This window comes from Ochotona curzoniae, unplaced genomic scaffold, assembly GCF_017591425.1.
Source record: "Ochotona curzoniae isolate NIBS_2020 unplaced genomic scaffold, NIBS_Ocur_1.0 contig_291, whole genome shotgun sequence".
NCBI classification, from domain to species: Eukaryota; Metazoa; Chordata; class Mammalia; order Lagomorpha; family Ochotonidae; genus Ochotona; species Ochotona curzoniae.
In genome coordinates, this window is record NW_024465649.1 from 2419262 (window position 1) to 2442343 (window position 23082).

General features: G+C 46.9%; 1 protein-coding gene across 1 annotated transcript in view; it reads right to left on the reverse strand.

Moving 5' to 3' along the window:
- AK4 (adenylate kinase 4) overlaps nt 1-22752 on the reverse strand; it is a 42173-nt gene extending 19421 nt beyond the window's left edge. The window contains exon 1 of the mRNA XM_040978637.1: nt 22526-22752. Coding sequence (XP_040834571.1) covers nt 22526-22670 — 145 coding nt within the window. The 5' untranslated portion in view covers nt 22671-22752. The remainder of the gene's footprint in view (nt 1-22525) is intronic.
- Between the last annotated feature and the right edge of the window lie 330 nt (nt 22753-23082).

Below are 23082 nucleotides of genomic sequence, written 5' to 3' on the forward strand. Positions count from 1 at the left end.
CCCAATCAGCTCCCTGATAATGACAACTGGGAAGAATAACTTAAGATGGCTCAACTGCTTCGACCCCTGCAGCATACCCAGATGAGACCCAGATGAATCTCCTGGATTTGGCCCAATTCAACCCTGGCTGTTGTGGCCATGTGCAAAGTAAAACAGCAGACAATAAGACTCTGTATCTCTCTCTCTCTCCTCCCATAAAAATGTCCTTTTTAAACATTAAAAATATGTAGGACCCAGGATACTCTCCCTGTTTCATGGGTGGCCATCGCAATGTGGTCATTCTACCACTCTAGATATTAGTGGTGGACCCAGGCTCAGCTCTCCGGCCTGACCCACCTCTTAATAATCTTTCTACCACAGCAGATTTCCTGAGAATAAAAGCCTGCACTCTTGGGCTTCTTTCCTCTTTTATTCAGAGCCAGACTGGATATTTACATTCACTTAGTGTAATTTTGTTCCCTGTGTCCAAAAATGTGTTGGCAGTGATTATGTTCCCATAATAGCCAAGATAAAAACATGCATGGACAACAGCCATGACTTTGGAGTGGGGCTGCAATTCTGAGCAAAGGTGACCCAATATCTGAACAAGAGACACCCAGCAGATTCTTGACCTTTCAGCTTTCTCACCCCACCAGTGGATTACAGTGGATTAATTATTTGACCCTTCATAGTGAGCTCAAGAATAATGGAATCCAATGATCTCATTTTAAAGCCTAAGTCTTGAGTGAAAGACACTAGGGTTTCATAAGCCAAAAAAAATGTTGGATATCCTCTGTCAGGAGTCTTTTCTTGGCCTGGAATGGGAACACATGCATTTATAATCACACCAGGAACATCTGGCGTAGTACCACAAGCTGCCTTATATAAGCAGCATTGGAGATAAGCAGATTTGGGATGGAGGGAACAGGAGTTCAGCAAAGAAAAATAGGAAAAAGGCAAGTAATTGGAAATGCTTGCCGGAATGACAAAAGAATGTTAAGATTCAGAGCAATGTCATCCTCTTCAAACTGCCTGGAGATCCCCATCCTAGACACTTTTAGCCCAAAGAAATAGGATTATGCTTCAAATCTCATGGGATCTCTAGAATTTCTTACTCGGCAAAGACCACAGAATGGCCTATCCAGTAACCCAATCACAGCCCAGGGACCAGCACACTTGGAGGAGAGGGAGAAATCTCACTTTTAAAGCAACACCAGAAGTCATTCCTTACCACTGCAGAAGGAAAGCCCAGAGCAGAAATCAGGTTGTGTCATGTACCTTGCCAGCTGCCTCCCACACAGGATCTTGGCTGTGGGTCAGCAGGAGAAGCTGTGGTTCTCCCCCAGTGCCATCTGCTCAAACAGGATGGACGACTGCTTCTGCTGCCCGAGACAGGCCTCTCCCTACCCCCACTGCTCCCTTACAGCAAGAACACCAAAAAATGTGTCCTGTTCACAGCCCCTCAAAGGCAAGGGGAAGGAGGGGCTGATGCTGACACTTTCCCTCAGCTTCCAAAGCAAACAGCCACCTTAACAAATCAGCCTGCAATCATTCTTTCTCTTTGTAAAAAAAAAAAAAAAGCCAGCAAGAATGCCAACAATACCAGAAACAACAGACATTAAGCCCTTAATAAACACTGTATCTGTGGATAAGACTACTAGTTTGGTTTACTGAAATTACAAAGTTAAAACTAAATACTTGGGCCTAGCATGAAAACTCTTCACCTTGCACCAAGATTGCATATGGGCTCCAGTTCCTGTCCCAGCTGCTCTACTTCCCATCCAGCTCCATACTTGTGGCCTCAGAAAGCAGCAGACAAATTTTCCAAAGCTTTGGCACCATACATCCAAAATGGGAGTCCCAGAAGAAGCTCCTGGCTCCTGGCTTCAAATCAGCTCAGCTCTGACCATTGTGCCCATTTGAGGAGTGAACCAGCAAATGGACAATCTTTCTCTCTGTCTCTGCCTTACAAATAAATAAATAAATCTTCTCAAAAAGGAACAAATAAACAAAACCAGGCTGCAATGGGTCAAAGTGCTAACTTTCTACCTCCAAGCGTAGGCATCCTGGCCTGGCCTGGCCTGGCCTCTGTCAGGTCTCCCATGTATGTGCAGGGTCCCAAGACTTGGGCCACCCTCTACTGCTTTCCCAAGCTCCAAGCAAGGAGCAGAATGGGAAGTGGAGCAGCTGGAGCAGCTGGGACACAAATCAACACCCACATGGGATCCTGGTGCATGCAAGATGAGGAATTTGTTGCTGCACTGAGCCAGTATCACTCGTTTGTAGTTCGCAGGCAATCTGATCAGAATCTAGGCTCCTGGGCCCGGCACGGTGGAGCAGTGGTTAAAGTCCTCGCCTTGCATGCCTGGGATCCCATATGGGCGCTGGTTCTGGTCCCGGCGGCCCCTCTTCCCATCCAGCTCCCCGCTTGTGGCCCGGGAAAGCAGTTGAGGACGGCCCAAAGCTTTGGGACCCTGCACCCACGTGGGAGACCCAGAAGAGGCTCCTGGCTTCGGATTGGCATAGCATCGGCCGTTGCGCTCACTTGGGGAGTGAATCATCGGACGGAAGATCTTCCTCTCTATCTCTCCTCTGTATATCCGCCTACAAATACCCGAGAAGCCACTTCAGAATATTTTTGGCACATGGTTTACAGGGGTTCAGTCCAAAATTGGGGGTCCTGGTTCAGCATCTGATGAGAGGTATGCAGAAAGAGACAGGGCACAGGCTCACCCTGTGACCATGTGGTGTCTCTCCAAGGAGTTCACCCTATTAGTCAGCTCCAATCTAGAATCTCTCCCCTAAGACATCCTAGCTTAGGACTCTACTCTCTTCAAGCACTTGTAGTTTAAATGTCTGCCTGAGTCAGAGAGCCAAATCTTGTATAAGCTATTAGTCTCTCCCTCTAATCCCCCCATGGAGAAATTCTTCAAGCACCTGCCCCTCTTCCCTTCTGAGAGTATCCATAGGGCAAGTCTTGTCCAGCTGTGCAGGAATGGGAGTAGGGGGTTCTGTCTATCCTAGAGAAGCAAAGGCAATGAATGTGACAAGGAGTGGCATGGCCAAGTGGCACCCACGACTGCCAGGATCACAGGTCACCCTCATGGTGACAACCTGCCCATTCTCACCTGATCTGGTGACTGCCATGTCACACATGCCTCAACCTGAAGCACCAGGATCAATGATTTGAAAATTCATTAGGATCATAGTCCCAGCTGCCCAGGGCAAGCAATGAGGAAGGGAAAAAATGCACTACACTGCATTTCAGACTCAAAGTCATGTCAAGCTGGTAAATGATCCACTGCACACTGCCCTGACTAGTCATTTCCACAGCTGTCTATTCCAGAGAGTTCCTAGATATGAGAGGGCCCTCAATGGCAGCCCCTAAGCTCTTCTGCCCAACGGCCAACTGCTATGCCTAATAGCACAGCCACACTCCCTGCTACATGCTAACTTTAGAGGCACTTCAGAATGCTCACACTTTCTACACCTGCCAAGTGAAAGCAGAAAACAAAGCAGGCATATATAGTTCAGCAGCTGCCACAGCTGCTCTCCAAAAAGTCCAAGGTGATAGATTCAAGACAAGAATTCTGCCCACTCCCACGTCATTTACACCAAACCAAAAGGCGGCTGTAGTCTGAAAGTGATCAGACTGTCGCGACAGTCACCTCACCATGACAAAGCAGCACTAACTGGCAGCTGCCAGTAAAATCAAGTTACCATTTCTCAAGCATGTAATTAGATTTCACTGCTGTGAATAGGAAAACAAAAGGACCTAGGGCCAGCATTGTAGCACAAACATAGCCACTTTCTGCAATGCCAACATCCCGTATGGATACCAGTTCATCCCCCGCTGCTTTACTTCTGATCCACCTCCCTTGCCATAATCTGGGAAAGCAGCAGAAGATGGCCCAAGTATCTGGAAGCTTGCTACCAGTGTGGGCAACCAGGAAAGAGCTCCTGTATATGGTCTGGTACAGCAGTGGCTATAGAGGCCATCTGGAGAGGGAACCAACACATGAAAAATTCTCTCCCAACTCTTTTTTAAAAAGATGTTTTATTTTTATTGGAAAGGCAGATATACAGAAAGAGGAGAAGAGACAGAGAGGAAGATCTTCCATCCAATGATTCACTCCCCAAGTGACCGCAATGGCAGAGCTGCGCCAATCCAAAGCCAGGAGCCTCTTCCAGGTCTCCCACATGGGTGTAGGGTCCCAAAGCTTTGGGCCATCCTGGACTGCTTTCCCAGGCCTCAGGCAGGGAGCTGGATGGGAAGCAGAACCACCGGGATTAGAACCGGCACCCATATGGCAAGGCGAGGACCTTAATCACTACCCCGTTGCACCAGGGCCCCATTCTTTTCAAAGTAAGCTAAACCCTTTAAAAACTGCAAGGACCCAGAACGGTAATCCAGTGGCCTTGCACATACCAGGATCCCAGCAGCCCAACTTCCCATTCCAGCTCTCTGTTTGTGCCCGGGTAAGCAATCAAGGATGGCCCTGCAAACCTGCACCATGTGGGAGACCCAGAGAAAGTTCCTGGATCCTGGCTTAGGACTGACTCAGCTCCACCCATTGCAGCCCCTTGGGGAGTGGATCAGGGGATAGAAGATCTTTCTGTCTCGCTCTTTCTGTAAATCTGACTTTCCAAAAAGCTTCAGGTAAAGTTAAGCCTAACCAATCCCAGTGATGAACACACTAATCCTTTGTATTTCATACAGCATCAACAACTCCAAGTTACATGACCTTTTCAGGAGCAGCCATTTCTAGGATTTAAGGAAGGTGGGGTGACCACTACGGTAAGCATGGCCCCTGACAGGGAGCTGCCTTGCCTGAAACCAGGGAACTGTCACATCTTACATTGTCCTGGGATTCTACAACTTCTTTGGCTTGTTGAGGGTCACTAGCCATAAAACAGATTCCCAAGGCTTAACTAATGGAAAACAGGAGCAAATATTTGGTCATGGTAACTATACTTCTAGAAACAGGCCTAGTGGGCCCCCAGCGAGCTCTTGGCTCCAGCCAATGAGAACACTCAGCAGAAGTGCAGGTGCCATCATCTGCGGCTGTCTTTCACAACCCTAGCCAGCATGGAAAACCTTAGTTTCTGAGCCACATGGTTTGGCTGGGCTTCTCTACACAAAAGCTAGGAGGGTAGGCACTTTTATTTTCTGGGGTTATTCAGAACACAGCATTCAAGATGTCCCTAATAGAAGTCAAGGAAGGGCAGCATCATCTAACATCCTAAACCTGATCTAAGCTGGAGCTCTGGATTGGCAACTTAACCAAAATATTATGCTCAGGAAAAGCCTTTTTTTGGAGACCTTTCAAATTCGTTTATCCACAAAACTTGTATCGGAACCATCAACTACTAACAATTACCTACACATCCAAGTGGGACTAGGGTAACAGAGAGATTTGGTTATATACTCCCCTACCACACATACACAATAATTTAATGCAACTTTTAAATTCTGAAATTAATGCCTAATTCATAATGAAAACCTGCAAGAAAATTTTGAAGAAAAACAGGATTCTCTCCCTCTACCCAGTCACAATCTGCCCACTAGGAAAATTCTGGTGTTTTGTTCAAACTATTATTTATTTTCAATTATATGTTTGCGTTGTGTGTGGCCCTAAATTTTCACCAAGGGAGAATACCTTGCTCACCTCACCCTTTCTAACACACACCAATTTGTTTAGATGCAGGGACACTTCCATTTCTTCCTTTATAAGAGAGCACGAATTTAAGGGGAAAAAAGGAGTGTGAAATTGTACCATAAAATTCAAGAATTCAAAATGAAAATAAGTTTTGAAAACTGTTCTTTTCTGGCATTACTGCTGGTATTGAGAAGTTATACATCAACTGTGAACAAATTTAAAGCTTTAATATTTTTTGAAACATTTCATGATTTCAAATGTGATTTTACATTCTGCTAAGGTATTACTGCAAAAATAATGTGAATATCATTAATCTAACATTTTTAAGCTCATTTTCTGATTAAGGAGAAAACTGTTTAAAAATAAAGATGCAGATGCAAAAACAAGCTTACAGTTAGAGTAGTCAAATCAATTTTCAAATTTTTCCTCTTACAAATTTTTAACTCTTCTGTAAGGTGGGTGCCAGGTTTATGAGTCCCAGGAGTGGGGATCCAGCAGGGCTTGGGTCTCCTGGCCCAGGTCCTGGGGTCTGACTACTAGGTGGATGCTAGGCTTGTGAGCCCCAATGGTGGGGGATCTGGCTCGGATTGGGTAACCTAGCCCAGCTGTCAGATTCGTGAGCCCAGGGGTGGGGGATCCAGCAATGCTTGGGACGCCTGGCCTAGGTCCTTGGACTCCCTTGCAAGAACATGTCCTACCTAATGAAAAACGTGGAGCAGTGGACACAGGCCCTATTGTAAAAGGTGAGTATGGAAGTTCATTGGTAGAAGAAACACAGAACTAACTAGACAACATGCTCGGATCAATGAAATCGGCAGCATTTCAGAACTATGCAAGGCACTTGGACAGAACCCTCGGAATATGTGCACATTGAGGCTCTGGGTTGATATGAGGAACCTCATCCCTAGGTCCTGGGACGTCTGGATAGTCATGAGCGATTTTCCCCTTTGTTTCTTCCCTTCCCCCAGAAACAACAAGAGCAAATTTGGAAGCAATGAGTACCCCAATTTTCCCTAAACCTCAATCATTTCCACTCTGACCCACCATGTAATCATTATAATAAAATTTATTTCTTTTATTGAAAAACAGGATTTACAGAGAGACAAAAACAGATCTTTCATCCACTCTCCAAGTGGCCACAATGATCAGAGCTAAGCCAATCCAAAATCGGGAACCAGAAGCTTCTTCCAGGTCTCCCATGTGGGTTCAGGGTCCCAAGGTTTTGGACCATCACCTGCTGCTTTCCCAAGCCACAAGCAGGGAGCTGGATGTAAAGCAGAGCAGCAGAGCAGTCAAAAGTTAGGGTTTGGGTTCGGGTTAGATGATGGCTTAGGTGATGGTTAGGGTTAGATAGTTAGGTGATTGGTTACAAGATTGGGTTGTTACTCCTGGATTGAGTTTCCTGCTCCTGGAATGATTCTGGCTAAACCTGGCTTGAAGAATAAGCCAGCATAATCCCCCAAATAACATGTCCAAATAATGTTCATTTAGAAGGAACAGAACATGGAGAGTTAATCCCACCAAATGTAGCCAGCTATTAGTGCTGGTCTTTACAATTTCAGAGTCCTGGTGGAAAGCTGACAACTAGAGCAGATATCATGGGCAGAATGGTAAAGGAAATGAGGCTATTTTCTTGGGAGTAAAAAGAGAAGTTGGCAAAGTAGTGCCTCTCAACTATTTTCAATTATCTGAAGGGCTAAAAGATTGAAGTTGGACAAATGGGTGACAGTTTACAGATGACAGTTTCAAGGAGCTGGCTTTCATCTCAGGAAAGAAATCTTCCAACAATTGGACCCGTCCAGCAATGAAAGAGCCTGCTTCCTTAGCTGTCAGCTGCTGTCCAGGGAATCTAGCAACTTGGACTGACTCACTTAAAATCCCTTCCAATTCTAAGACATGAAGAAATAGAATTAACACTCATTATTATGCATAGTGTTTAGCCCCTAAGAATCCTAAAAGATGAGAATGAAACCCTGGCCTCACTAGGAAGGACATCTTGCACTCTCATCTTTGCCAAGGCAGAGTGTTATTTTTTTTTTTTAACTAAGTCACTGAAGCTAAGGCAAGTTAAAATTTAACTAGCCTTTGGAAAAACCAAATTGTGCTGCAAAGCAGTAAATATTTTATATCTGTCCTACAAACTATTTTGTTTATTCTTAACAGCTACCTTATTCTTAACAGACACCTTAGGCAGAAAAAAATTACAGAAGCAGCAATTTAGACAAACAAAACAAAGCAAAAATCAAATTGGACATTAGCAGCCCCCCAATACATTCAAGGACCTTGAGAAAAATCTAACCAGTAAGACAAAGAAGTAAACTTAAATTCTCCATCTTAAAAAAAAATTTTCACCTTAACAAAATTTCAAAAATCAATTATGGATCCACAGGACCCTCCAAGTGGTACACACAGGTTTAATGCAGGTACTTTTGTTTGGACACAAGATAAATTCGAGAGAACAGAATGATCCCACAATCAATGTGAGGCTTAATAGTGTGTCCTTGCAGGATGGTACATCACACACACACACACGCTTAAAGCCACTAGATTGTGCCAGTGATTTCGTTCAAATCACCACATTCACTGGAGAAATTCATAAACAAAATCACAGTATGCCAATCCTAGAGAAGGGACAAAAACCAGAAACAAACTTCACTTGCTCATCTGACTCTCCCACTAGCTTTCGGAGGCAAGGATTCTCACGAAGGATTAGAGGCCCAGCACAATGGCTAAATCTTCACCTTTCCTATGCCAGGATCCCATATGGGCACTGGTTTATGCCCAGGCTGTTCCACTCACTTCCCATCCAGCTCCCTGCTTGTGGCCTGGGAAAGCAGCAGATGATGGCCCAAAACCATGGAACCCTACTCATGCATGGAAGACCCAGAAGCTCCTGGCTCCTGGCTCCTGGATCAGCTCATCTGGCCATTGCAGTCACTTGGGGAGTGAACCAGCAAATCAAACATCTTTCAGTCTCTCCTCAACTTCTCTGTAAATCCGACTTTCCAACAAAAGTAAAACTTCAAAAACAAATAAACAAAAAAATTAACACCAAGTGACTCCTCTCTCTCGCTGTTCTTACAAAATTCTTTTTATAGCACTAGGCATAATTTCCCCCTTAAAATTTAGTGTATTTTTCAGCTTGTAAATTCTTTAAAGGCAGGGATTATCTTATTCCTGTTAGCAAGATGCTACTGGATTGTACAAACATTGTACTTAATGAAGTTGTCAGCTGACAGAGTGACCGACAGTTTCTTTGTTCTTAACTTTAGCTTCACTCCAGAAACTTCCAGCCCAGGTTACCAAATAGTCCAAAGATCTACTGAAAATGTGAATCCATTGGTTTGTATAAAGACAGGGATACAGATAGAACTGACCCAACAATTGCAACCTCTAACATGTACATAAGCTGACTGGTGAGATAAACTATGTCTGACCCTGTATTGGCAATCACACACATGAATCAAGTCTGGGATCACCTCGGATTAAGTTTCTATGGGAATCCCCCCAACTGAATCCACTGGTCTCAGAACCCCAACCATGGAGAGAATTGCAGGTTTCATGGTCTGACTGTGGAGTGGAGATGTCAGAGCTGGGCCTCCTCAGTGGCTCAAATCACGCAGTGATATCCAGTGCATATCCAAGTGCACATGAAGGACATGGTAGTACATGAGTCTGCAGAGGACACCTGGTAACATAGTAGAGGATGGAGGACAAAACAAATGGATCAACTATCCCAGCCAAGTGTTGGCAGTGAATAACTGGGCAAACGGAGATTCTGAATTGGACTGTTTCAACCAGTGAATTCTGGAGAGATTTCATCATCGTGCTTGGTGTGGTGAGACTGGCAGTAATTCAGAACTGTTGAACTATTGAAACCTCTTGAGCAGGACCCTTAGTGAATTGGGTACCTGGGGTGGTGTCAGGTGGCTGTCCTCCATCCCAGGGTGTAAAGGTGTTTGAGAGGCTCATTGTAGCTTCTCCGCCTTCCAAGATACATGAAGGAAAAACAGAATGTGGAAATGGTGATCTCACCCATCCTCCTGTAGCTCTTGACCCTCTGCATGCTAATGAACTATGTAATGATCATAAAAAATAAAAACTAATTACAAAATTTTAAAAGCAATAAAATGGATAGGGGGTCTTAACAGGGATCTGACTGACATACAAATCTCCAAAGGCATACAAATGGCCAATAGGCACAAGAAAGGTGTTTGACATCATTTGCTGTCAGGCAAATGTGAATCAATTATTGTGACATGGCAGGTTATATACTCAAGGGTAGCCAAAAAATAAGAAACACAAAGACAAATGTTGGCAATGATGTAAAGAAAAGTGGATCCCTCATTCATTGTTGGGAGAAATGTGAAATGGTGCAGCTGCTTTGGAACAGTCTGGCAATTCTTCCAAGAATGAAACAGTTACTAAATGACCCACTAATTCCACTCCTGAGTAAATACTCAGGAGTAACAAAAACATGAATCCACACAATTTAAATGAATGCCAATACCAGGAAGCAAACTAAGTGTCCATCAACCAGTGAATGGATGAAATAAAGAAAATACAGCATATGAATACAATAAATTATTTGATAATGAAGGGGAATAAAGTACTAGTGTGGACAGATGTTTAATGTTGCGGTTACGATACCAGTCAGGAAACCCACATTTCATACTGGACTGTCTGGGTCTCAGTCCTGGCTCTTTGCCCAATTCCAGCTTCCCCTTAATGCAGACCCTCCCTGCAAGGCAGCAACCAGGTCTCAGGAGGTTGGTCCCTGCCTTCGCCTGGGAGATGGAAACTGAGTCCTGCTTCCCATCTTTATGTGTCCTGGACTAGCCCAGTTCAGGTCATTGTGGGCCTTTGGAGAGTAAACCAGGGCAGACGAGAACACATTCTCTGCCATTCATTCTCTCTGCCTCTCAAACAAATAAGAAATGATGCATTGATGCAAACTACAACCTAAATGAACCTTAAAAACATGCTAAGCTGGGCCCAGCTCAGTAGCCTAGTGGCTAAATCCTCACCTTGTTAAGATCCCATAAAGTGCTGATTCATATCCAAGCTTCTTCACTTTCCATCCAATTCCCTGCTTGTTGCCAAGGAAAGGCAGTGGAGGATGACCCAGAACCTTGGGACACTGTACGCATGTGGGAGACTCAGAAGATGTTCCTGAATTCAGACAGGTTCAGCTCCAGCCATTGCAGCCACTTGGGGAATGAACCAGCAGACAGAGAATCTTTCCCTGTCTCTTTCTCTGTAAACCTTTTTTTAAAATGCTGGGTTCAGTGTGGTGATCTTGTAGCTGGAGTCCTCATGTTGCACATGCCAGGATCCTGGCTGCCCCACTTCCTATCCAGCTCCCCGTTTGTGTCCCGAGAGAGCAGTAGAGACACAGCCTGGTCCTAGCTTTGGACCAGCTCTGTTCCAGTGGTGCAGCCAGTTGGAAAGTGAAGAAGACAGAGGATCTTTTCTGTCTCTCCTGTGTTAATCTGACTTTCCAATTAAAAAAAAATGCTAAGCAGCAAGACAGTTACATAAATGTGTGATTCCTTGTTTATATTCACAATAAGCAAGTATATAGAAATTAAATGGAAATTAAGTATATAAGATATTTTGAAATACAAAAATAACACTTATCTACTCAACTACCACTAACAAGTACACATTGTATCAGCCAAGAAGTAGGTCAGTGAAGTTACAAAAAAGAACATCGTCTTGGGAAGAGATAATGAAGGCCAAACTAGAAATACAGCTGGAGAGGAACTTCATGGAATTGAAAAATCTGAAAATCGACTGACACTGACATAGGTGTGAAGGGCATCACTGGCAAGATATCGCCCCATGAACACGTCCATTGCTCTGAGTACATGCACTCTACCAAGCACTTGAAACATGAACAGTAAATATGTCAAATCTTACCATTACGATGAAGTCATTTCTGCCATCTCACAACAGATGGCTTTAAGTCTTTTTTGGGTCCTTTTGTTGGCCAGAAGTTAGAATGGTGAAGTCAGTCCTTTTTCAATCAAGTTGTTCACATTCTTGGGGCACAATGCCAATAAGCCAACTGATGCCTTGTAGCCTCCCCAGGAAGAAATTCAGCATAACTGTGCTATGTATGGTTAACGTTGTCTCCTGAAATCCCTATCACAACGTAATTGCCAATGTGGTAAGGGGCAGGGCCTTTAACAGGCTCTTCCCACATTAACAGGGTTGAGCCCTTAGAAGAAGCTTCTAGCAGCCTTATTCCCTTCCCCTTGCATGAGGACCAAGGCATCATCTTCAAAAGCACTGATCCAGTTCAGCCATCAAGCCTACTAGTGCCTTGGTCTTGGACTTCCCAACCTCTAGAACCATGACAAACGAATGGCCCCATGTTGGGCATTTCCACAAATGGGCCAGGACACTCAGTCTCAGTATGACAATTACGAAAAGAAATGGGAAGTCTTATCCATTCACAGAGTACCAGACTGCCAAGACACAATGAAAAGTGTGACCAGGAAGCCTCAGATTGGAGTGATAGCTGTTTGACCTAAGGAAAGTCACTCACTTCCCTAAGGCCACATACCTTATAACAAGTGCTCAGGAGTGTGGATTAGAAGGAATATGCAAATGTTACCCAGATTGTGACCATCACTTTACCCACCACAAGCATTAGTTCTGAGCAAGTCACAAGAATTACAAAGTGCTAGGGTCACAGGTTACTGCAGCCCAAAAAGAAAAGTGCTGATTTCTAGTTTCCGAGGAATCTGACGAGCAGGAGTGACTTTGCATAATCTGACTATTATTTGGCTAAGTTAGGGATACTTGGTGCAGACCCTGTTATTTAGAACAAAAATTACAGGACTTGCGAGTGAAACTGTTAAAATGTAACATCAGGCATTCAAAATTGAACTTCAGGGAGGGATATAAATGAGACCCTTTGCACTATGTCTTAAAGGCCAACCTGAAAACCTCAACTGAGAGAATAGAAAAAAAAGCAGTGTGACTGACCTCTAAAAGCCTCCACCATCTACCAACACAAGGCCAGGCTGCAGCAAGGATCCAAGAACTCCACAGGGGTGTCAGAAACTTCAGTACGTGGAATATCATCCCTGCTTCCAAGGGAATTATTAGCAGGGAGGTTGACCTAACGCAGAATAGCTGGAACTTCAATACGGAATGTGGCATCCCATAATGACTTAGCCCACAAATCAGCCCATTACACATTCTTTCCAGAAATTAAATCGGCTTGCTTAATTAAGGTTGCTTAAAACTTTACCTAGGGGGTCAGTGCAAAGCTCAATTGGATAATCTGTATGAGTACCAGTGCATGCTCCACTTCCTATTCAGCACCCTGCTTGTGCCCTGGAAAAGCAGCAGAGCTGCTCAAGTCCTTGGGACCCTATACCCACATGGAAAAAAGTTCCTAGCTCCTGGCTTTGGATAGGCTCACCCTTTGGGGCTGGTATCTCATGTGAGAACCCAGCTGCTCACTTCTGATCCAGCTCTCTGATTATGGCCTGAAGACAGCAGAGGATGGCCAAAGTCACTGTAGCCCTGTACCCATATGGGAGACCATAGAAGGACACTGTGATTCACGGAAGGACAAACATAGGATGACAACTGATAGGATATCATTTGTATGAGAGCAACATATTGGACATCATTTTTGAGGACAATTGATAGTTTCAAACAACGGTGTGGAAACAATTGATGGGTTCCGTAGAAAGGTTTATGGGAACTTCGTAAGCTCCTCAATATCTCCTCCCTTATCCTATGTGAGCCTCAAAGCCCGATGCCACTAATAAGCTATCTCACCAACGCACTAGTCCACGTGTTATTACTCCGTGCGCCAAGGCCATCGCTGCAGGACAGTGAACAGGAGACCCGGAAGAGGCTTCTGGCTCCCAGCTTCAGAATGGCTCAGCTCCATTGTGGCCATTTTGGGAGCAAGCCAGCAGACAGAAGACCTTTTCTATCTCTCCTACTTATAAATATGCCTTTCACGTTAAAAAAAAAAATGTAGAAATATATATATTTTGGCCACATGCGAGACCCAGATGGAGCTCAGGGCTTCAGGCTTTAACCTGGCCCAGCCCTGGCTATTGCACCCACTGAAAGAGCAAATCAGAAGATCTCTAAACATTTCTTTCCAAAAAAACAAAACTTCAAAGAAATGTTGCAGCAATGACCATTCCATGTAGTAACCTACACATGTGAATCTGTAGTTTTTCACTTTTTGGTTTTAATTCTAAGTCCTTTGGATTTAATAAGGCTGTCTGTTAGCAGTACCCATAGCCAACTAGCCACCTTAAATATCCTGTTGGATACACAGTAAGGAAACTTCATGGTTTCCTTGGCTCAGTGTGTACATGGAATCTTCGAAGAGACAGGCACCCTCACTGAACCTTCTGCTTGTCGCCTGCCTGTGCCAGGACAATGAGCAGATCCTTCACAGAAGGGAACTTATTTCACTGTATCCTACCAGCCGAACACTGCCTGACACTCAAGGCACTTACTGTATGGAAGACAGGAAATCAAGACAGCCAGGGAGGCGTGCCTCCTACCCAAGAGCTTGTAAACAACCTCAACTCCTAACCCAGGGGACCAACTGGGGGATTGGCAGGTCTCAAAGTGTAGCCCACCTGATCCTGCAGCCTTTCAAGGAGCTGAGCAGCTAAGTACATTTCTTGTGTGGCACAGGTAGTCTTCAGATGCTAAAAGCAAAGTCACAAGACACCTCAGGCTGAGAGAAAAACCAGAACCAGCCGAGAACATTGTCTATGAAGCCAGAGGTTATGGACAGGCAAATGAGCAAAAATACTATTCCTCAGATCTGTTGGAAAACAATCCTCTCATAGAAACATATTAACATGTAATGTGTTTCTTTTTGAAGATCTACTATTTCTTAACGATTTGCTTTTATTTGAAAGGTCGAAGGGCAAACAGATCATCTATATGCTAGTTTATGCCCCACTGGCTGGAACTGAGCTGATCAGAAGGCAGGATCCAGGAGCCTCCCCCCCTGGTCTCCCACTAGGGTACAGGGGCCCAAGGACTTGAGCCACACTCTGCTCAAGTCCATAAGTAAGCCATATAAGGAGCTGGATCAAAGGAGAGAAGCCAACACATCAACTGGCATAGCGTACAATACCATGTCAGCCCCTCCACTTCGAATTTTAATGCATTTATTATTATCTGTCCATCTAACTATCAATGTAACAAAGGTCCTTTGGGTTCTCAGTAATTTTCCTCAACACTTATTTAACGACCATACCATATGAAATAAAATCATGACAAGTAAAAAGACTTACTTATTGATTTGGAAGGCAGAGTGATAAAGAATGTCTCATCTACTAGTTCCTACCCAAGTCCCTAGGCAAGGGATGTGACAACGCCAAAGTCATGAGCCAGGCACTCCATTTCAAGCATCTCAAGTCCCAATGGCAGAAAACTGGATCAGAGGCAGAAAGAAGGGCCTTAAAAAGGTGACTACAGGATGCCAGCATTTGCCACTGTCTGCCCCTTCAATAATTTTTTAAATTTGTGAAAAGATCCTTTATACCAAAACGAATGGATAAAAAACTGTGAAAATATGATGATAATCTAAAAAACATTTGAGGGGCCCGACACAATGGCCTAACAGCTAAAGTCCTCACCTCCATGCATCAGGATCCCATGTGGACACTGGTTTTAATCCCAGAGGCCCCGCTTCCCAGTCAGCTTCCAGCCTATGGTCTGGGAAACAGTCGAGGATGGCCCAAAGCCTTGGGACCCTGCACCCATGTGGGAGACCCATAAAACTCAGGACTCCTGGCTTCAGATGAGCTAAGCTCTTGCTGTTGCAGCTGCCTGGGGAGTGAATCAATGGATGGAAGATCTTCCTGTCTCTGCTCTCTGTATAAATGGCATTCCAATTTTAAAAAATCTTAAAGAAAATAGGCTTGATCATGCCAATACATTCCTAAGATTTGTTTATTTGAAAGTGAAAGTTATCGTCACTAAAGTCTCCAATGCAGGTAACAGAAACCCAAGCACTTTGCAGTCATCCAGAGATTAAACCAACAGATGCAAGATTTCTGTCTCTCCATCTTTTCTGCAACTCTTTCAAATAAATAACTTTTTATAAATGTGAAGTGTGTTGTGCATGTGTGCATTCCTGCAGTGCAGTGGAATAAACCACCCACCACTCAGAATGCCTGATATATATGGGAGAGCTCAGATCAACTCTCCACTATTCTGCTTCCAATGCAGCTCTCTGCTAATGTCCCTGGGAAAGCAGCAGATGACTCAAGCGCTTGGATCCCTGCCACCTACATGGGAGACCTGGATGGGGTTCCAGCCTCCTAGCTTCAGCCTGGCCCAGCCCCAGCTGGTAGAGGCCTTTGGAAAGTGAATTAGTAAAAGAAATCTGTCTCTGTGTGCATGCCACTCTACCTTTCAAATAATTTTTTTAGAGCGGCATTTTACAAAATTTCTTTTTTTTTTTTAAGATTTATTTTTATTATTTTTTTATTGGAAAGGCGGATATACATAGAGGAGAGAGAGAGAGAGGAAGATCTTCCGTCCGATGATTCACTCCCCAAGTGAGTGCAACGGGCCGATACCATGCCGATCCGAAGCCAGGAGCCTCCCCCGGGTCCCCCACGCGGGTGCAGAGTCCCAAAGCCCCGGGCTGTCCCCGATTGCCCTCCCGGGCCACGGGCAGGGAGCTGGAAGGGAAGCAGGGCTGCCGGGACCAGAACCAGCGCCCATATGGGATCCAGGGCATGCAAGGCGAGGACCTTTAACCACTTGCGCTATCGCGCCGGGCCCTTTACAAAACAATAGAATACATAAACAAGCTAATTATTATCATCAAGCATTATAAATAACTACATTCTAGTACCTACATTTTTTATAGAGCTGGCAATGCAGGTTTGCTAATACAGGTTTGCTGGTACTCAACAGGCTAAACAAATCTCCCATCAAAGACTGGCATGACATGTCCTGGCTACTGCACTTCCCATCCAGCTCCCTACCTGTGACATGGGAAACCAACAGAGGATGACCCAAGTCCTTGGGATCTTGCACCCATGACACAGAAGCTCTTGGCACCTGGCTTCAGATTGGATCAGCTCCAGCCATTGCCAATTTCAGAATAAACCACTGGATGGATCTGGTACTGTAACCTAATGGCCAAATCCTCCCCTTAGGAGTGCCAGGATCCTATATGGCATGTCCCAGATGCTCCACTTCCCATCCAGATCCTTGCTTGTTGCCTGGGAATGCAGTCATTAACAGCCCAAAGTCTTGGGAGCCTGCAACGTATGGGAGACACGAAAGAGGACCCTGGCTTTGGATTGGCACAGCACCAGTCATTGCGGCCACTTGGGGAGTGAATCAGCGAGTGGAAAATCTTCCTCTTTCTCTCTGCTACTCTCTGTATGTCAGACTTTCCAATAAAAATAAAATAAATGGAAATGTTTGGCAACTCAAAAAACATGAAACAAAGTAGTACCTGTTAAGCTACTGGAACTTTGGATGTTGTAAGACAACCTTAAAACTTTCTTCATCACCTATGATTTACCATGTAGCCCTGTTCCTTTCATTCCTAGCAACCTGCCCCAATAAGTCCATTTGCCCCATAATTTATATAAAATGACATACATAAAAGCACTGATAGGGCCCGGTGTGATAGTCTAAGTGGCTAAAGTCCTCACCTTGTATCCACCAGGTTCCCATGTGGGCACCAGTTCGTGTCCCAGCTACTCCACTTCCCATTCAACTCTCGGCTTATGGCCTGGGAAAGCAGCAGAAGATGACCCAAAATCTTGGGACCCTGTACCTACTTTGGAGACCTGGAGAAAGCTGCTGGCTCTGTAGGCCCCGGGTCTCCCAAGGGTTAACACCACAGCTTAACTTCTCAAGGTGTGACAGAATGGGCAATTATGGCCTGATACACTTAGCCTGTGGCTTGACTGCAATCTCCCTCCTTCCTGCTTCCCCTTGTTGCATGTCCTTGGGGGAGCTTAGGTGTGGCTTAACCATTGGGAGGATCCTGGGAGGGGCCAAGCAGACTATAAAAGATGCAGCTTGACTTCAAATAAACGGCATTCTCCCCACAAGAATGACCCACTGTGTCTGTGTGTTGTCTGTCTTGTCTGTCTCATAACCCTAGTCCCTCCGCTAGATTCAGGGCTCGGGGTACGTGGCGACGCGGGCGTTGCCAACAGGCTCTAGATCAGCTCTGCTCTAGCTGTTGCGACCACTTGGGGAGTAGATCAGAAGATGGAAGTTCTTTCTCTCCGCTTTCCTTCTCTCTGTCAACTGGCCTTTCCAATAAAATAAAAAGCACTGGTATACAGCAAATGATGCAAATACTCTAAGGACACTGTGACGCAGCACATTTAGCTGTGGCCTGCAACACCGGCATATCAAATGGGCCCCAGTTCTAGTCCTATCTGCTTTACTTCCAATCTAGCTCCCTGATAACAGGTTGGGAAAGCAGCAGAAGGCACCCCAACTGCTTGGTTCCCTGCCACCCAAGTGGGGGACTTGGATGAAGTGCCAGTTTCTGGCTTCAGCCTAGTCCAGGTCCTGTCATTGCAAGAGAGTGAACTGGTAGAAGGAAAATACTTCATTCTCTGTGACTCCCACCTTTCAAATGTTTTTTTAAAATACAGGAAAGGGCCTGGCGTGGTAGCGCAAGTGGCTAAGGTCCTCGCCTTGCACGCCCGGGATCCCATATGGGCGCTGGTTCTATCCTGGCAGCCCCGCTTCCCTTCCAGCTCCCTGCCTGTGGCCTGGGAAAGCAGTCCAGGACGGCCCAAAGCTTTGGGAACCTGCACCCGCGTGGAGACCCGGAAGAGTCTCCTAGCTTCAGATCGGCATAGCATTGGCCGTTGCACTCACTTGGGGAGTGAATCATTGGACGGAAGATCTTCCTCTCTGTCTCTCCTCTATGTATATCTGCCTTTCCAATAAAAAAATAAAAATAAATCTTTTAAAAAAATACAGGAAAACAATACACATATATTAATGGGAGGGAAAGTGCTTACCAGATGTTATATTACGAAGTTTTTTGGAGTTGAGAGGGACAGAACAAATGAAGTAAAAAATAACTTGTCAGTTATCAAGCACCAGGATGACATCAGAGGTCATCTTAATTGCTTTCTCCATGTCTTCTGACATTTCACTTTTCAAGCTTTTCTACAAAACATGACTTTATAGAAAATCAGGCTAGAGCCAGTATTGTGGAATAGCTGGTAAAGCCACCACCTTATAAGACCAGCATCCCGTACAGACAGCAGTTTCAGACCCAGCTGTTCTACTTCCTGCCTAGCTCCATGCTAATGTGCCTAGGAAAGCAGCAGACAATGCCAAGTGCTGGGGCTCCTGCATCATGCAGGAGATCCAGGAGTTCTAGATCCGGCCACTCTGGCTTTGTCCCATCCATTGCAACCATTCAGAAAGTAATCCAGCAGACAGAAAACATTTTTCTGTCATTTGAAATCTTCCTCTCCATGTATCTCTTTCAAAAATTAAACACACAAGTGGATGTAAATGGCCCTTTGGACTGGAGGAAGACCTCAAAACCAGTGACAGCCTGCTTAACCCGAGTTGTATCAAGCTTGCAAGCGATGTGGGGGAAGAAATGAAGGGAATGGAGGACGGCATGTTCCGAACATCCTGCATCCAGTTCACAGAAATGTTCATCTTATGTGAGATGCACATTTATAGAAAGGAAAAAACTAGCCTTCTAAACAAGATCATCTTTTTTAGAACAGAGTGGCTCAGCCCATAAGTGCCAGTCCCATCTGCAAAACCCCACGAGAGCTGCTGTTAATATTAATTAATGGCAGGATCATGTTTGCTCTTGAACACGTTTGTCCCAGTCAATCCAAGATTTCTCTTGGAAATCTGCCCATCTTCCCGCAATGCGATAGAAGCTCCAGTATAGAATGTGACTTCAACACTACTTGCCCAACTCTTACAACAGGTTTTCCTATCCTTCAAGCAGGACACTGTTTCTCATGACAGAGCACAGACCCAGCCCCCAGCCTTCCCTTCACTCCTGCACTGTGTGTAAAGAGAACCATTCTACCACACCAAGCCCGCAGGGATCCTATACGGGCACCAGTTTGAATCCTAGCTGCTCCATTTCCCATCCAGCTCCCTGCCTGTGGCCTGGGAAAGCAGTAGAGGATGGCTCAAGGCCTTGGGACTCTGCATCTGCGTGGGAGACCTAGAGGTTCCTGACTGTTGGCTTCAGACTGGCTCAGTTCCAGTCATTGCAACCAGTTGGGGAGTGAATCAGTAGATGGAAGATCTTTTCTCTGTAAATCTGACATCCAACATAAATAATCTTTAAAAAGGAGAAAACCAGAGTCAAACTTGTGGGGGTGGGCTTAAAAATAAGGTATTTGATAAGCCTCAGCCTGCATTGCTCCAGGCCGGTAGGACACTAATCTCAGATCATAGCTAAGTACAAACTTTGGCCATAAATCAGAACTAATTAAGCAGAAGAATGCATTCTGTTGCTGCTCTCTGACTTCTTGGAAATAAGTAGACAGAACTAATGGCCTATGTCATTAACAGCATCTTACTGAACTTTTATGCACCAGGTACATGCTAAGAGCCTGGCGGGAGACAAAAATTGGAGTGTGGTATTGGTAGAAGGGACTTCCAGGGACATAAGATTGCCTTAAATATTGCAGTCCCCAACCCCTGGAACACTGTGACACAGAATAAAAGATCAGGAAACACCTGCTGGATGAATTTGACATCTGCAACACCAGCTTACAGCTGTGGGCCAGGGCAGCAACAGCGCCCACATGCGTAAAGGGAGGATGCCTCCTGCCAGGCTAAGAACAACTACACTGAGCCTACCCAGTCTGGAAGGAGCAGCCACTGCCTGGTGCAGGGAAGACAGCCTTGCGGACTGGAGCCTGCCCAAGCGCAGGCTGCAGCAGATGGCCTGATCTGCTCTCCCATTCCAGTCCCGCCCAGGTTCCACACCCTGGGGCTTTGCCCTCCTCCAAACCTTCCACCAGAAAATACCGGGTACAAAAGGGTGGAGGAGCTTCTCCACCAGGGAACTGCCTCAAAGCAAACAGTAGGTGACACGCAGGGAAATAACTACCCCGGGATGCGTTCTTATGTAGCAGCAGAAACTACTCCAAGAATGGTCCCCACGCCCGAGAAACAGCACTACCCCTGTGCTTCTGCCTTTTTTCCCTGACACAATTTTTAAAGCACTTCATGAAAAAACTTAGTTCAAAGAATTTCACAGTCCCTTCTTATACCAGGGTTGAAAAAAGAGGGGGGAAGAAAAAGATGATGGTGGTGGTGATGCCCCCCGAAAGAGAACGGAAACTAGAATTCACAAGAGGAAAAAGATTAAGAAAACAAGGAAACACAGGGAGAAAATTTTCAAAACACACCAAAGTGAGCCATTTCCCACCACACTCTTCAGAGGGGAAGGTTCCACAGGGTCAGGGCAAGGATGGACAGCGTGAAAGCCTCCAGCCCAGATGGCTTCAAGCCACCAAGCCAGCTGTGGGGAGCGTTAGTCGGGCCTTGGAGCTCGGCACTCAGGCTGCCTGTGGCCTCCTAGAGCTGAGGGTCAGCCTTCCCTCCCAGGCACCTCTGCCCTAAACCGCATCCCAGATACTGAAAGAATACCACGCTTGTGAATGAGGCATTTAAGTTAAAATAGCGTAAACCATCCCTACCCCAGGTAACAGCTACAGGCAGAGAAAACTCCAGCTACAGCCAGGTGACTTCTGTGCCATGGCTGTGGGCAGGGGGCAAGTTAGCCCTTTACAACCTGCTTGTAAAGTAGAAATTCTTAGTAGTTTATCAGCACCGTCCGCCATCCACCCCTCCAAACTAACGTGGTGAGTCTAAAATGTAGATCCCTGTGTAACTGGCCCCTACTGGGCAACAAGCCCCCGCATCCCTGGACGCCCAAGAGAACAGTAGCAACAAAGGGCTTCCTGTGCAGTAACAAGTTTTCCATAAAGGAGTCAGTGATGGCCAGCATCTCCATCCCAGAAGCGTCAGGGGCCTCCAAGCAGCACACGGCAATCCATCCGCAGACTGGTGTGAGCGTGGACCAGATGAGGGACCGGCGGGATACGGTCAGCTAGAGCCAAGAGGGTGACCCCCACATCCCCAACTCGGCCAGGCTGGCCAAGCGAGGCTGCTCAAGATGCCAGCGAGCGCCAGCAAGGATGGATGGGAAATGTAATTCATCAGGACAAGCTTCCCCCCACTTTCCCACTCCCCACTCCCCCCCGGCCAGTCCCCGGCTGGGGGAAACGTCAGTCGGCGGGGAGTTTGCCATAGAAAGCGGCTGCTCACAAACCAGCCTTCCAAAGCCACCCGGTGCTCTGCTCCCGAGGTAGCACGGAGAAGCTGCAGGGGCGCGTGGCTGAGAGCCTAGGCACCGCAGCTTTCCCAGCGCCGCACGGCCAGACTCCCACAGGTGGGTGGCGAACTGCTCCCCCCGCCCCCAACTCCGGGAATCGCGCGGGGGGCGGGGGGCGGCGCAGGGCCAGGGTGCTGGGGAAGGGGGAAGGGTTCGGTAGCCCGGTACAGCTCGCTCGCTCGGCCCCACGGTCTCCGGCCCCCCGCCCACCGCCTCCCCGTAGGAGGAGTCGAACGGAGAGAGCAGCCGCGGGCACCTCCCATCGCGCTCCCCGCCAGCTCACCCTCACCCCCGGCGCGGTTAAGCCGCGCGGCCGCGGCCGCCAGCTGCATGCGCCCCGGCACGTAGGAGCCTGCACGCCCGCACGCGGGCGGGGGAAGGGCGCGGCAGAGCGCGCAGCCCCGGCCTGGGCGCCTGGGCCGAGCCTCTCCCCGGCCTAAGCTCCCGCTGCGCCTCGTCCCCGGCCCTCGCGCACGCAGCCCCTTACCCGTGTTGGCCTTGATGTTCTCCCGCAAGAAGTGGCCGCTGGAGAGGTGCTGCAGGCCAAAGTTCTGGGCGATCATCTGGCACACGGTGCCTTTGCCCGAGCCGGGCGGCCCGAGGATGACTGCTCGCAGGAGTTTAGAAGCCATTGCCTCGATGGGAAGGAGACCCTGACAGGAGATGCGCGAACTTTGTTGCTCGACCCTGTCTGCTCGAGAGGGAACTCTCTGGCCGCCCCTACAGAGGGGGAAGGAGAGACTTTTAAGCCAGCCCCTCCCCTCCGCCCCACGCCTGGAGCGACTCGAAGGCGGAGACGCCTTAGCTACACCTCCCCGCCCTCGCACCCTCCCGCAGCCTGTCCGGAGGGCTCGGGCCCCCGCCCCTAGGGGTCAGCCTTTAGAGGTCTGACGCGACGGTCCGACTGGTCCCATCATGGTCCTGGAAGGCTCTGGCGAACGAGCATCCCCTAGCCGGTCTCAGTCGGGCCAGGGGAACCGGCGTCGGGGTGACCCCGAAGCGCGCCCCCGCCTTGCCACGCACCGAGTGACCTGCTGGCTGAGT